At 35.6% G+C, this 15,348-nt stretch overlaps 1 protein-coding gene and 2 gene segments (V, D, J or C); all 3 read right to left on the bottom strand.

Annotated features, from left to right (window-relative positions):
- Window positions 1-1,186: 1,186 nt before the first annotated feature.
- Window positions 1,187-7,550, bottom strand: LOC125784378 (immunoglobulin lambda-1 light chain-like). Its single transcript, XM_049467721.1, has 6 exons — window positions 7,496-7,550; window positions 7,080-7,405; window positions 5,690-5,698; window positions 4,437-4,448; window positions 3,056-3,068; window positions 1,187-1,727 (listed from the first exon to the last, which is right to left on the bottom strand). The coding sequence occupies exons 1-6, from the start codon at window positions 7,533-7,535 to the stop codon at window positions 1,405-1,407; spliced, it is 723 nt and encodes a 240-aa protein (XP_049323678.1). The 5' UTR covers window positions 7,536-7,550; the 3' UTR covers window positions 1,187-1,404.
- Window positions 7,551-8,940: 1,390 nt separating this feature from the next.
- LOC125784399 (immunoglobulin lambda constant 6-like) lies at window positions 8,941-10,809 on the bottom strand. The segment is given in 2 exon segments: window positions 8,941-9,266; window positions 10,779-10,809. Coding segments are annotated over 2 exon segments (357 nt in total).
- A 23-nt stretch (window positions 10,810-10,832) lies between these two features.
- LOC125784376 (immunoglobulin lambda variable 1-47-like) lies at window positions 10,833-11,579 on the bottom strand. The segment is given in 3 exon segments: window positions 10,833-10,924; window positions 11,051-11,322; window positions 11,434-11,579. Coding segments are annotated over 3 exon segments (444 nt in total).
- Window positions 11,580-15,348: the final 3,769 nt, after the last annotated feature.

The raw sequence follows: 15,348 nt of genomic DNA, 5'->3' as shown, positions 1-15,348 counted from the left end.
TGTGTGATGCTCTCTGTGCTGAGTGAAGAGATGAGCAGCTTGAGGAGCAGATAAAGGAGAGAGTGCAGGGATGAGCTATAAGAGAGACAGGAGGGGGCAGAGGGAGGGGTCACTCAACTACACTCATCATATAGGAGCATCTACACACTCTCATCATCATGTGCTACAGGATATGATAATGATTCATCTTCATATATATCTCCTATATGGAGGAATTTAATATGAAACTGATGATCATGTTAAATAGTGCTGTTATAATTTACACTATTACATATTTCATATTACAGTTATAATACTTATTGATTATCTTATATTAAAATTATTATTTTAATCCATTAAAAGTTTGAGTGAGTTTTTCTCTCATTCTAAAATGATGATCCACAGATAAAGCTCCTCATTTGCATGAAGCTAAAATAAGCTGAGTTCTTTCAGCAGGTGTATCCTGAGTGAGAGAGGAGGTTCACACTGATTAGTGAACTGAATCATCTCTTGGGGAAATCTCCACGTCAGTGCTCCTCTCTCTGATCCTTCACTGCCCCCTACAGCCTCTCCTCTCACATTCACTTTAACACTAATCCACTACAGAGTCTGTCAGTCCCATAAAACAGCAGAGGGAGAAACACTGTGTCCAATAATCTGATCAGATTACATTAAATCAGCTCCATCATTCATTCCACCATTAGATTCAGTTGTACTGAACACAATAAAAGTGCTGTAGAATTATGAATATTTAATGAAACAGGGAGAGATGTGAAGAACAGCACAGCAGTTCAGATTCTCTCACCAACAGAACAGAATGAAATGAAAGACAAAATGAAATGAGGAGCTAAAATGAAACGATTCAAACAGAACTGAGTAAAAAGTACAAATTGAGTGGATTTAAAAGAATCTCATGAAAATAGCAAGAAAGAAACAAATTCACCCAAATGTTCCTGAAACCCATCAAACTCTGCTCTTCCCGCACTACTGAGTAAACCACTCTCCTGCTGAACAGTAGACTGCAGTTCACGCTTCTGCTGACGGATGGCGCTCTTCACAACCACGTTACCAAACCCCGCCCCCTCCACTTTATTACCCCCACCCTCCATACCAGCCCTTATTCATTCCCTCCTTTTAGTACAACTAACTGCACATCCATCAGTAACTCAGATATGTTCACAATCAACTCAAACAATGCACAGCAAGAGTTTTTCACTTCTGCATTTTATTCAAATCCATCAAACAACTTTATTGTAGAAGAGAAAAGATGAAGGAGTACGTAAGCAGGAGATGATCCAGTGTTTGTTGCTGGAATCAGCATTCTTTCACTACACACTAAACTACTGTTTCTATTCAGCACTGCCAAGTAAGAAGTGTACGTCTGAAGAAGAAGAAAAGAATGAAGATGAACAGATGTGATCAGGTTCAGTCCATGCATTCAGACTTCTTCATGCTTTTACTTGTAGTTTTTGAGGCAGCAGACACTTCACATGTTATGTCTTTATCTTTCTCCCACTCTGATCTCTCAATGCTCAAATAGCTGCTCAGTCTGAACTTCTTATTGGGCTGCTGCTCTGCAGAGCCAGTGCTCACTCCACTGCTGACCGCCTTTCTGTCCAGCAGCCAACGAACATCAGCAATACCAGTGGACATGTCACTGACCACACACACTAGAGTGGCTTTATTAGACTTCAGCTCTTCACTGGACGGAGGGAAGATGCTCAGAACAGGAGGAGGAACAGCAGAGTCTGATTAGAGAAAGAAAGAAAGAAAACATTTATTACATTAGAAATGAAGAGAATGTGAGGATAGAATTTCACTGATAAACTCTAAAAACTCTGCATTTAAAATATGATGCCTTAAACATTTTCACAACATCAAACATTTTCCAAAAACATCATTTCAAATAAATCTTTACACCAAATTATTCCACAATTTACCAAACAATAGTTGAGTTTGTTTATCATATCTCCAGTGATGAGCTTGATTTCAGAGGGTTAAAGAGACAGTATGTGGAGATGAGTTCAGTTTAACACGAATAAAAGTTTAGTTTTTGGGACGTCAGGATAGAAAAGCTTTAAATGAAAATATTTTATTAGAAGGAAATGGAACTTTATGACCCTTTGATCTAATTAAACTGCTTTTTATTAATTATGTAAGAAATCTTATTAAGTTTTCCGCTAAAGTGTGAAATGTAGCTTTATATTACTTAATTTATAAATATCTTGTTTTAATATAATTTTAACTCTATAATTTTAAAAGAACATTTACCAAAACAGCACATTTTAAAAATGTAAACAATTAATTTTTACTCAAATCATTACTGAAAATTATGGAACAAAAGAAAAAGTTGCTTTTATTTTCCTCCATATATGAGAAATGTATCAGTTAAATATGCAGACTATACAATCTGCAGTGAATATATTTTACTTGATTTATATATTGATTTAAATACATTCTCTGCACGTGACACAGTCTTCTTATTCGACTGATCCTAACTTTAGTATTAAGATACAAGGTTTTAACAATAATTATAATAATGCTGAGAGATGCTGCAGCTCAAATATTTAATCTGAATCAGTACTTTAGTTATTTTCAGAGATAAAATATGTATTTCTGCTTTTATTATTATTTCTTTTAAACTATTACTTGAGTGTGAGTGTTGACTATTGGTCTTTCCTCTGTGTATCATAAAGCTCTATCATTATATCAACAAAAACTCCAGATTTCTTTATTATAACCATTTAAAAAACTAAATTGATTGAAGGTATTTCATTTCACCCACAGCTGACATGTACAATGTCAATTCCAATTCAACAAAGCAGTTCATTTAATATATTCCACAATTATTCTTAGCTTGATAAACTCTACAGAATATAAAACACACAGTAAATATTTATAAAAATACATTCAGTGATAGTAGAAAAGATTTCACATTCATATTCAATAAATCATGATTTCTTTACAGTTAATAAAATATAAGTTAAACTGAAGTCCATTTTTCCTGGTTAAATAGAGAAATGTAATGAAATATAAGATAATCAGTGTAATGTAGATAAAGAGAAGAGTTTCTTACCAGTGACGATCAGCTTTGAGAGAAGAGAGAGCTTTCATAAGGAACTGAGGGAGGAGGAGTCAGTCTGTAATCAGCCAATCAGCTGTGAGTTTGTTCACTGTAAAGAACAGTAATTTTAATAAGGGTATTAATCATAAGGACACTTGATCATCATAGCTAAAGTAACCAGTGGTATGAAGATGTCTCTCTATAACTGTGGGATGTTGAGTCACAGTCAAATTTATACATACGTGATCATTAATACACATATAGAGACTTTGACAATAAATTAAGTTATGATAGCTGTTAGTTATCATCTGATAAAAGTGTTTGTTAGACAGAGTTCTTTGGATTAATAGAAAATGGATGTTTAAAGAGCACAGTGTAGATCTGAGAAGGATTACTGTAACAGTTCCCATTCAAACCCCTCAGCTTCAACAGCACTGTATCAACTGTCCTGATTATATGCTCACCTGGGTCTTGTTTGTATAACCCAACTGAGAACCAGAAGGTTTTGTCTACAGGTTATATTTTAGCTCACATTTTGATGCACTTCTGGGTTAGTGATGGGACCTGTAAGGGTTCAACATGAACCTCTTATTTTTAGATTATATTGGTATTTTATTAATTGAGATTTATAATTATTTGTGCATGTTCAGTTCAATTTGTATCAAATCACAAACACCCTTCATAACAACATGTTCTCTAACTGCTCTCTACTGACAAATTACTTAAAGTATTGCTCCTTAATTACAGAGTTTATAAATACTGCTTTAGACCTGAAAGTTTTTAAATGCCATTATAAATAATTATTAGAGTTGCCTTAGTGTGTAGTGACTAAAATACAAAACCAAAGTCATGTTGTAGTTCAGAGCATTTTACATAAAATCATCATGGAATTGAAAGTCATGGCAGACATCTTTCATAGGAAGAAAAATTCAAAAGTACAGTCTTGGAGGATTACTGAAATCAACACAACGTTAAAATTAAAATACACACTTTGACTATTAATAGTGATAAACGTTCCACAATGCCTGCAAGTTGCACTGTCCAATACCTCATAACTGCCTGTTAATGATCAGCTGATGTCTTTTCTGCGTCCAATAAAAAGGCTTAGCATAACAGCAATCATTGGATTGGCCATCAATAATGGAAAAGTCCTAAAAGCTCAGCGCAGATCTAAAGGATGATCATAGATTTACATAAGTAGGGTTTTCTTCCCCATAACCCACAAGAGGACCATTTCAACTGTTAAGCATGGTTGTGGTAGTATTACACAAGATCAATAGATTATTCAAGGAGGATCAGATATTTGGTTCACTCATGGACAGACTCTGACGTTTAAACAGGACATTAACGCTAAACAAACATCAAAGGTGATTGAGAAATATTTAAAACAGACTTTTATTCCCTGCTTTTATTATCAGACCACTCTTGTAGTCTGAGATTCTGTTGAAGTTGTTGTGTTTCCACTGTTGTCTGAAAGCAGAAGTGAATGTGAGCAGTGAGGAGGTTTTTGTCATGATCTCAATCACTGTGATACCCACTCACTAACAGAGCCGTCCAATGTCTTACAGTAATACACTGCAGAGTCTCCTACCTCCACATTACTGATGATCAAATTACAATCAGATTTAGATGAACATGTTGATGTAAATTTAGGAGAAGAGAAACCAGATCCATATTTAGGAGAACCCCAGGTTTGATGATTCTGTAACACATACTGTGGAACTCCTCCTGGAACCTGTTTATACCATCGAGCAGAGCTACCGGTAACAGTCCCCAGATTACAGTGCATGGTGGTGGTCTGTCCTTTAGTCGCTGTGAGATCAGGGGGATTCTGGGTCACCACAGTCACACCACTGACACCTGCAATAAAAGCAGCATCATGTTACATTAGTTGATGCTCACATTAGATGTAGGTGAATGCTGAGGAGCTCCAGTGTTGTGAGATCTTACATGAGAGAGCAGTGAAGAGAGTGCAGAGTGCTGGCAGCATCTTGTCAGTGTGTGATGCTCTCTGTGCTGAGTGAAGAGATGAGCAGCTTGAGGAGCAGATAAAGGAGAGAGTGCAGGGATGAGCTATAAGAGAGACAGGAGGGGGCAATGGGAGGGGTCACTCAACTACACACCCCATAATGATAATCTGTAACAATTAAATGTAATGACTTCTGTGATGTTTTCCTGGTAGACATGTGACTCTGTGGATCGAGGAATGGTTAATGCTCCTACTTAAGCTTTATTATTATTTCATAAGTAACGTTAATACAATGTGTGATGAATGTTTGGACTCAGTGTGAATTCTGGAATTATGGATGAGTTATTAATATTCTGATGTGTTAATTGGGTGAGAATGTAATAAAAAGGATTAATGATACTTTACGATGTTTATTAGATTTTTATTGATTATGCATCAGTTCATCTTCTTATCAGATGGTGGGTCTGGATCATACCTGGAATCATTGGGTGTAAGGCAGGAATACCCCCTGTACAGGGTAGCAGTTCATCACAGGAGGGGGCAAACTCAACCAGTCATCCACTCACTCACACCCAGGGGGCAGTTCATCACAGCCAGTTCACCCACCATGTACATTTTTCAGAGGTGGGAGGAGACTGGAATATTGGAGGAAACCCACACGGACACGGTGAGAACACACCAATCACCTCACAGACAGTGACCAGAGTGGGTATTGAACCCACAACCCCAGACATCTAGAGCTCTGTGATACACACACACACTACCTGTGATTAAACTGTGCTGTAGAATTTCTCTACAATTCATTTATGTTTTTAACAAAACTACAATTAAATTAATGATTTATATTTTCTTGGTGACATACATTTGTATCAAATCATGCTTTGAAATTTTATGATTTAAATATGGATATTTTTGTAATTTATCATAACTATGACTGGGCTTTTGTTACTGTGTTTATTGTACATCTAAGATGAGTGTTATAATTTCAGAAAAATGAGATTTACAATGATTTGCTGGATTCGTCCAAATGTTCATGGATATTAATACAAGAAAAATAGTGTTTCTCTATGTTTTGAATCCTGTCTGCCTAAAGATATCATTTTGATCACTGTAAACAGGGTTTTTTATGTTAAGAAATGCTCTCCAAGGTGAAGATTTGTGAAAGCTCTGTTCTCAGTGTTGTTGTGTGGATGGAATAAAAAAAAAGGGGTGAATTTCCCAAAAGGTTCAAAGATGATTCTTAGATGGTCAAGCGAGCTTCACACTGACCACTTTCTCTCCATATTAACCTATTGTTAATGCTGAGATACTTTTAGAAAACTGAACCCAGATATATGAAAATGTTAACATCACAATGAATGCATATTTCTGGCTGTATCTCAAATTTCTCCTTACTCCCTAAATAGTGAACTACATAAAATCCTAAAACTAAAATTTAACAAAGCAGATAGCACTAGATTTCAGATTTACACATATGAATAAATGTAAAGAATGTTCTATAACAAATATATAATGGTCTGTTTAGATTTAGAGTCAGTCATTTACTCACACTTATGTAGTAGTCATTCGGGATTACACTTCTATGTTTTCTTCATGTTTTGTGGTGTGTTGATGACTCTCTTTATGAGGTACTATCGCCTCAAACAGGGCTAGCATAATACTAGCAAACATTTTTGTCTCTGTGTGGAAGGTAGTATATAAAAAATGGAGAAAACTCTGTTCTCACAAAAATAACATAAATGTAAGAAAAGGATCCTTAAAAGAGATGATAACTCATGATATCAAAAAGAGAAATATGATACAAAGTTATTTTACATCACAACCTATGTTTTATTGTTTCTTTAAATTAAAGAAATAAAGTTAGATACATTTTAAATGTGAACACTAATCAAAACAGCTACTCAGATTAAAACTGCAAATATAAAACTAAAATGTAATTAATTTTACACTGTTTACTCTTGTAGTCTGAGATTCTGTTGAAGTTGTTGTGTTTCCACTTTTGTCTGAAAGCAGAAGTGAATGTGAGCAGTGAGGAGGTTTTTGTCATGATCTCAATCACTGTGATACGAACTCATTAACAGAGCCGTCATATGTCTTACAGTAATACACTGCAGAGTCTCCTACCTCCACATTACTGATGATCAAAGTATAATCTGATTTAGATGAGTGTGTTGATTTGAATTTAGGAGAAGAGAAGCCAGATCCATAGTAAACAGAGCTCCAGCCATGATAATTCATCAACACATACTGTGGAACTCCTCCTGAAACCTGTTTATACCATCGAGCAGAGTAACTAGTAACAGTCCCCAGATTACAGTGCATAGTGGTGGTCTCTCCTTTATTCGGTGTGAGAACAGGGGGATTCTGGGTCACCACAGTCACACCACTGACACCTGCAATAAAAGCAGCATCATGTTACATTAGTTGATGCTCACATTAGATGTAGGTGAATGTTGAGGAGCTCCAGTGTTGTGAGATCTTACATGAGAGAGCAGTGAAGAGAGTGCAGAGTGCTGGCAGCATCTTGTCAGTGTGTGATGCTCTCTGTGCTGAGTGAAGAGATGAGCAGCTTGAGGAGCAGATAAAGGAGAGAGTGCAGGGATGAGCTATAAGAGAGACAGGAGGGGGCAGAGGGAGGGGTCACTCAACTACACTCACCATATAGGAGCATCTACACACTCTCATCATGTGCTACAGGATATGATAATGATTCATATCATATATATCTCCTATATGGAGGAATTTAATATGAAACTGATGATCATGTTAAATAGTGGTGTTATAATTTACACTATTACATATTTCATATTACAGTTATAATACTTATTGATTATCTTATATTAAAATTATTATTTTAATCCATTAAAAGTTTGAGTGAGTTTTTCTCTCATTCTAAAATGATGATCCACAGATAAAGCTCCTCATTTGCATGAAGCTAAAATAAGCTGAGTTCTTTCAGCAGGTGTATCCTGAGTGAGAGAGGAGGTTCACACTGATTAGTGAACTGAATCATCTCTTGGGGAAATCTCCACGTCAGTGCTCCTCTCTCTGATCCTTCACTGCCCCCTACAGCCTCTCCTCTCACATTCACTTTAACACTAATCCACTACAGAGTCTGTCAGTCCCATAAAACAGCAGAGGGAGAAACACTGTGTCCAATAATCTGATCAGACTTCATTAAATCAGCTCCATCATTCATTCCACCATTAGATTCAGTTGTACTGAACACAATAAAAGTGCTGTAGAATTATGAATATTTAATGAAACAGGGAGAGATGTGAAGAACAGCACAGCAGTTCAGATTCTCTCAACAGAACAGAATGAAATGAAAGACAGAATGAAATGAGGAGCTAAATTGAAACGATTCAAACAGAACTGAGTAAAAAGTACAAATTGAGTGGATTCAAAAGAATCTCATGAAAATCGCAAGAAAGGAACAAATTCACCCAAATGTTCCTGAAACCCATCAAACTCTGCTCTTCCCGCACTACTGAGTAAACCACTCTCCTGCTGAACAGTAGACTGCAGTTCACGCTTCTGCTGACGGATGGCGCTCTTCACAACCACGTTACCAAACCCCGCCCCCTCCACTTTATTACCCCCACCCTCCATACCAGCCCTTATTCATTCCCTCCTTTTAGTACAACTAACTGCACATCCATCAGTAACTCAGATATGTTCACAATCAACTCAAACAATGCACAGCAAGAGTTTTTCACTTCTGCATTTTATTCAAATCCATCAAACAACTTTATTGTAGAAGAGAAAAGATGAAGGAGTACGTAAGCAGGAGATGATCCAGTGTTTGTTGCTGGAATCAGCATTCTTTCACTACACACTAAACTACTGTTTCTATTCAGCACTGCCAAGTAAGAAGTGTACGTCTGAAGAAGAAGAAAAGAATGAAGATGAACAGATGTGATCAGGTTCAGTCCATGCATTCAGACTTCTTCATGCTTTTACTTGTAGTTTTTGAGGCAGCAGCAGACACTTCACATGTTATGTCTTTATCTTTCTCCCACTCTGATCTCTCAATGCTCAAATAGCTGCTCAGTCTGAACTTCTTATTGGGCTGCTGCTCTGCAGAGCCAGTGCTCACTCCACTGCTGACCGCCTTTCCGTCCAGCAGCCAAAGAACATCAGCAATACCAGTGGACATGTCACTGACCACACACACTAGAGTGGCTTTATTAGACTTCAGCTCTTCACTGGACGGAGGGAAGATGCTCAGAACAGGAGGAGGAACAGCAGAGTCTGATTATAGAAAGAAAGAAAGAAAACATTTATTACATTAGAAATGAAGAGAATGTGAGGATAGAATTTCACTGATAAACTCTAAAAACTCTGCATTTAAAATATGATGTCTTAAACATTTTCACAACATCAAACATTTTCCAAAAACATCATTTCAAATAAATCTTTACACCAAATTATTCCACAATGTACCAAACAATAGTTGAGTTTGTTTATCATATCTCCAGTGATGAGCTTGATTTCAGAGGGTTAAAGAGACAGTATGTGGAGATGAGTTCAGTTTAACATGAATAAAAGTTTAGTTTTTGGGACGTCAGGATAGAAAAGCTTTAAATGAAAATCTTTTATTAGAAGAAAATGGAACTTTATGACCCTTTGATTTAATTAAACTGGATTTTATTATTTATGTATTTGAAGTTTCCACTGTCAAAAGTCAATATGAGAAACATTAGGAAATTTATTAGGCACTTTTCCAGCAGAATAATGTAGTATAAATATAAACTCAAAAAATCTATCTAATATTTTTTATTAGTTCAAGTGTAAAATATATTAATTAATTAGTTAATTTCTTTATTTTTATATAATTTTAACTCTATCATTTAAAAAAGACACTCACCAAAAAAAATATAATTACTTTTTACTCAAACATAACCAAAATTTTTTGAAAAAATAAAGTATCAGTGTATCAATTAAATATGCAGACTGTACAATCTGCAGTGGATATATTTAATTTGATTCATATATTGATTTAAATACATTCTCTGCACGTGACACAGTCTTCTTATTAGATTGATCCTAACTTCAGTATTAAGATACAAGGTTTTCACAGTAATTAAAATGCTGAGAGATGCTACAGCTCAAATATTTAATCTGAATCAGTACTTTAGTTATTTTCAGAGATAAAATATTTATTTCTGCTTTTATTATTATTTATTTTAAACTATTACTTGAGTGTGAGTGTTGACTATTGTTCTCTCCTCTTATATCATAAAGCTCTATCATTAAAACAACAGAAAATACAGATTTCTTTATTATAACCATTTAAAAAACTAAATTGATTGATGGTATTTCATTTCACCCACAGCTGACATGTACAATGTCAATTCTAATTTAATAAAGCAGTTCATTTAATAAATTCCACAATTATTCTTAGCTTGATAAACTCTACAGAATATAAAACACACAGTAAATATTTATAAAAATACATTCAGTGATAGTAGAAGAGATTTCACATTCATATTCAATAAATCAGGATTTCTTTACAGTTAATAAAATATAAGTTAAACTGAAGTCCATTTTTCCTGGTTAAATAGAGAAATGTAATGAAATATAAGATAATCAGTGTAATGTAGATAAAGAGAAGAGTTTCTTACCAGTGACGATCAGCTTTGTTCCTGGGCCGAATACCACAGTGCTTCATTTCATATCCTCACCCGTACAAAAACCTCCTCAGTTTCAGAAGTGAAAGTAGCGGAACTGAAACGTCCTCTAGACTTCAGCTCTCTCTTCTACTGTCTATGATCAGCACTGAGTCCTTCCACATCCCATTTCAGTCTCTGGGAATTCCACATCTCTGTTCTCCTGGGATTTCTTCACACGTCCTGCTCAAGAGAACTGCACCTATTAACCCCACTTTCCTGCTGCAGCTGAGAAATGTGCTGAATGAAATGGAGAAGTGAATGTGAGCAGTGAGGAGGTTTTTGTCATGGTCTCAATCACTGTGATACGAACATGAAAGGAGAGTCATTAAGTGTGCAGCAGTAATACACTGCAGAGTCTCCTACCTCCACATTACTGATTATTAACTGATAGTCGATGTTTGAAGAGGCTTTAGATGTGAAGCGTGAAGATGAAAAATTATCTCCATATTTATCAGGAGAGCTGTGAGAATGATAAAACCTCAACACAAACTGAGGAGCTGATTGTGGAATCTGTTTATACCAGTGGACGTAGTTGCTTTCATCTTTAGCGATGTTACAGTCCATGCTGATGGTCTTGCCCTGCTGCTCCGTCAGAACTGAAGGGGTCTGTGTCAGAACTTTCTGTGAACTGACCCCTAAAACATAAAGCAACATTGGAGCTGATGATCATCAATATCATTTTAAACACAATCAGAAACAATCAAACCCCATCAATGTAAAGAGAGAAGCAGGAGGAGATCTCTTACATGCCAGAGCAGGGAGGAGGACACAGAGGGTGGGCAGCATGTTGTCTGGGTGATCAGCAGAGTGATGAACAGAGTGGAGGATGAAGAGAGGAGAGAGAGCTTTCATAAGGAACTGAGGGAGGAGGAGTCAATCTGTAATCAGCCAATCAGCTGTGAGTTCACTGTAAAGAACCTTAATTCCAATCAGTGCATCAATCATAAGATCTTATTTAAAGTTCTAAAGTTCAGATTTTTTTGTTTTCAAGGATTTAAAGAAATCAACACTAGTTAGTATTAAAAGTCGGTGATCATCATATCTAAATGTACTTAATGGGCAACTGCTTTCAAAGCAGTGTGAAATGGCCTGAAACTCAATCTTCTTTTATGGCGATAACAGCCTTCACTCTTCTATTTTGGCTTTATACAGTATTTTGAGGTCAGTTGTTGATGGTCGACAATAGGAATGATGTTGGTTTTGGTCAGAATCGATGCTTCAATTTTTTTCTAAAGGTCTGGAATCAGTGTGGTTGAGGTCAGGGGTCTTTGCAGATCACTGATTTTCATCCATATTAAACTAGTCTAATACAGTCTTTATGAACTCTCTTTGTAAACAGGAGCACAGTAATGCTGGAACTGGTAAGAACCTTTAAAACACCTTTTTGAAACAAATCTGGAATAATCGTTTCTATTGGTCAGTTTCTGTGTGGGAGTTCATTTATTTTTAATAAGTGTCTGAACTTAAATAAATAGTGTCTGTTGAGCTCATGGCTCCTAATTTACATGTTAAACTGGATTAGATCATTTATGGGGCATTTATTTTGGCTTGTTGGTCATATATTTCACCGTCCTGGATTAGAGGAAGCACAATAGAATGAGGGTGTCTGATAATAATCTTCATTTCTATAATAATGATGGTGAACATGTATCCGTAGCTGTGTATAATGCTGCATGTTTCTGAATGATCTGTTTTACATGTCTCTGTCTGCTGTGTGTTTGAGTTATGAGCTGAAATAGATACAGGAGTCTGGAGGAATCAAGAGGATCTTACAGCAGTGAACTGTTTTTGGTACACACACACACACACACACAGATAGAAGTGTAATTTTGTGTTATAATATGGCTGAAAATGTGATTTTTACTATGAAAATTGATTTTATTTTTTTCTTTTATAATGATGTTCCTTATCTGTAACGATCTGTTCCAAAGCCAATTTGAAATGTATAAACAAGAATCTAATGGTATAAATGTATCCTAATTAATAGAAGTCAATGTTTCTAATATTACCTGTTGATGAGAATTCTCATAATCTGTGCTCATTATTACACCTAAAAGACTTTCACTCTTTCCGACTAATCACATCTGTAACTATAATTCTGAAAACAAGAGGAGAACCCATGATGATTGAGATGAAGAGCAGTGAATAAAATTAATCCATGACTAAATCGTGCCTATGGTAAAATCAGCTTTTATTGCTTTAGGATCAGTTTCACAGAAAATGATTAATAGACAAATCTGTTTAAAATATTCTGTGGTTTTAGAATGTGAATAAATTCAATCTAGTAAAGTAAACCACAGGATTAAGCTGATAATAAATGTATAGTTATGGACAGTAATCATGTACTCTGGAGTCACAAACTCATATTGAAATGGCTATGAAAAGTCATCCAGAATAATAAACATCAGGTTTTACTGTTGTATAAAAATAATCTTAATCCCGCATAAAAACACACTACTCAGAAATCTAACAACACAGAGCTGTTTAATGTCTTTTCATAAAAGTAATAGATTGTTATAAAGACAAACAAATAGAAATAGAAATAGTAGAAATAGTTTTATTATTTGAGAAGCTATCAACTGTAAACTTCTCAAAATACATCCCAGTATAACTCAGATTCTGTTGAAGTTGTTGTGTTTTAAATAAAAAAAAAATGAAATACTATAAACAGGGCTTTTTTAAAGAAATTCAATTCTCCAAGGTGAAGATTTGTGAAAGCTCTGTTGTCAGTGTTGTTGTGTGGATGGAAAAAAACACAGGGGTGAGTTTCTCAAAAGTTTTTAAGCACAAAGATGATTCTTAGATGGTCGAGTGAGCTTCACACTGACCAATTTCTCTCCATATTAAGCTTTTCTTTATGCTAAGATGCTTTTAAAAAACTGAACCCAGATATATGACTGTTAACATCACAATGAATGCATATTTCTGGCTGTATCTCAATTTCCTCCTTACTCCCTAAATAGTGAACTACATACAATCCTAAAACTAAAATTTAACAATGCAGATAGCACTAGATTTCAGATTTACACATATGAATACATTTAAAGACAGTTCTATAACAAATATATAATGGTCTGTTTAGATTTAGAGTGTCATTTACCTACATTTATGGAGTAGTCATTTAGGATTACACCTTTATGTCTTCTCATGTTTTGTGGTGTGTTGATGACTCTCTACATGCCTCAAACAGGTCTAGCATAAAACTAGCAAGCATTTTTGTCTCTGTGTGGATGGTAATATTTTCAAATATATATATATATATATATATATATATATATATATATATATATATAGTTCTACTGCAGACTGAAATGAAGTAAATGTAAACATTAAAAGTAATTACTAAAATCTATAGAAACGAAAGGCAGAAAAAAGAAGGTTGTTTACTGAAAGGTTTGAAAATCCATTGCTTGTTGTCATGTATTAAAAACAACATTAAAATGTATATATACAAACTGTGAAACATAAACTTAAAAAGTTAGCTAAAAAGTTTGCAGTTTGTAGACTGAGATTCTGTTGAAGTTGTCGTGTTTCACTGTTGTCTGAAAGCAGAAGTGAATGTGAGCAGTGAGGAGGTTTTTGTCATGATCTCAATCACTGTGATACCCATTCTTTAGCAGAGTCGTCCCATGTAGTACAGTAATACACTGCAGAGTCTACTACCTCCACATTACTGATGATCAAAGTATAATCTGATTTAGATGAGTGTGTTGATGTGAATTTAGGAGAAGAGAAGCCAGATCCATATCTAGGAGAACTCCAGCCATGATAATTCCTTAACACATGCTGGGGAACTCCTCCTGGAACCTGTTTATACCACACAGCGTCCGCATTAGTAACCGTCCCCAGATTACAGTGCATAGTGGTGGTCTCTCTTTTAGTCGCTGTGAGATCAGGGGGGTTCTGGGTCACCACAGTCACACCACTGACACCTGCAATAAAAGCAGCATCATGTTACATTAGTTGATGCTCACATTAGATGTAGGTGAATGCTGAGGAGCTCCAGTGTTGTGAGATCTTACATGAGAGAGCAGTGAAGAGAGTGCAGAGTGCTGGCAGCATCTTGTCAGTGTGTGATGCTCTCTGTGCTGAGTGAAGAGATGAGCAGCTTGAGGAGCAGATAAAGGAGAGAGTGCAGGGATGAGCTATAAGAGAGACAGGAGGGGGCAGAGGGAGGGGTCACTTTATAACAGTCTTTATATGGAAACACCTACACATACTTGTGTTCTCTTCTGCTCTGATTCTCTAGTTGTGGATTTAAATGAATGCAGGGTAACAGTGGTTTGTAGACACAGACTCTACAGTAGGTGTTCTGGATGTGGTTGATGAAGTTCGGAGTTTAAATACATATATAATCTCCTCACAGAGTCTAAAATTAAACGATTTGTCTAAACATCTGAATGTGTAGATCTTATTAATTAACCTGATTTACTGTATTGCTTTTTAATATGCATGAAAATTATTACAGCAAAACGCCTGAATGAGGATGACGATTGTAAAATCATTAGTAATGTAATAGCCTCATGATGATCATGTCTTAGTATCCATGCCTAAGGTTGTATTTTTCTCCATTATGGGAAATATTGGAAATATGATTTGAAAATATTCTGTATAGAAAGTAATGAGAAGAACTTTAAAACTAATTCAGATTCTTTCTATTC

The sequence above is a fragment of the Astyanax mexicanus genome, chromosome 19, assembly GCF_023375975.1.
Source record: "Astyanax mexicanus isolate ESR-SI-001 chromosome 19, AstMex3_surface, whole genome shotgun sequence".
Taxonomy (NCBI): domain Eukaryota; kingdom Metazoa; phylum Chordata; class Actinopteri; order Characiformes; family Acestrorhamphidae; genus Astyanax; species Astyanax mexicanus.
Note: the sequence above shows the minus strand (reverse complement) of the source record. Positions and strands in the feature narration are given on the sequence as shown.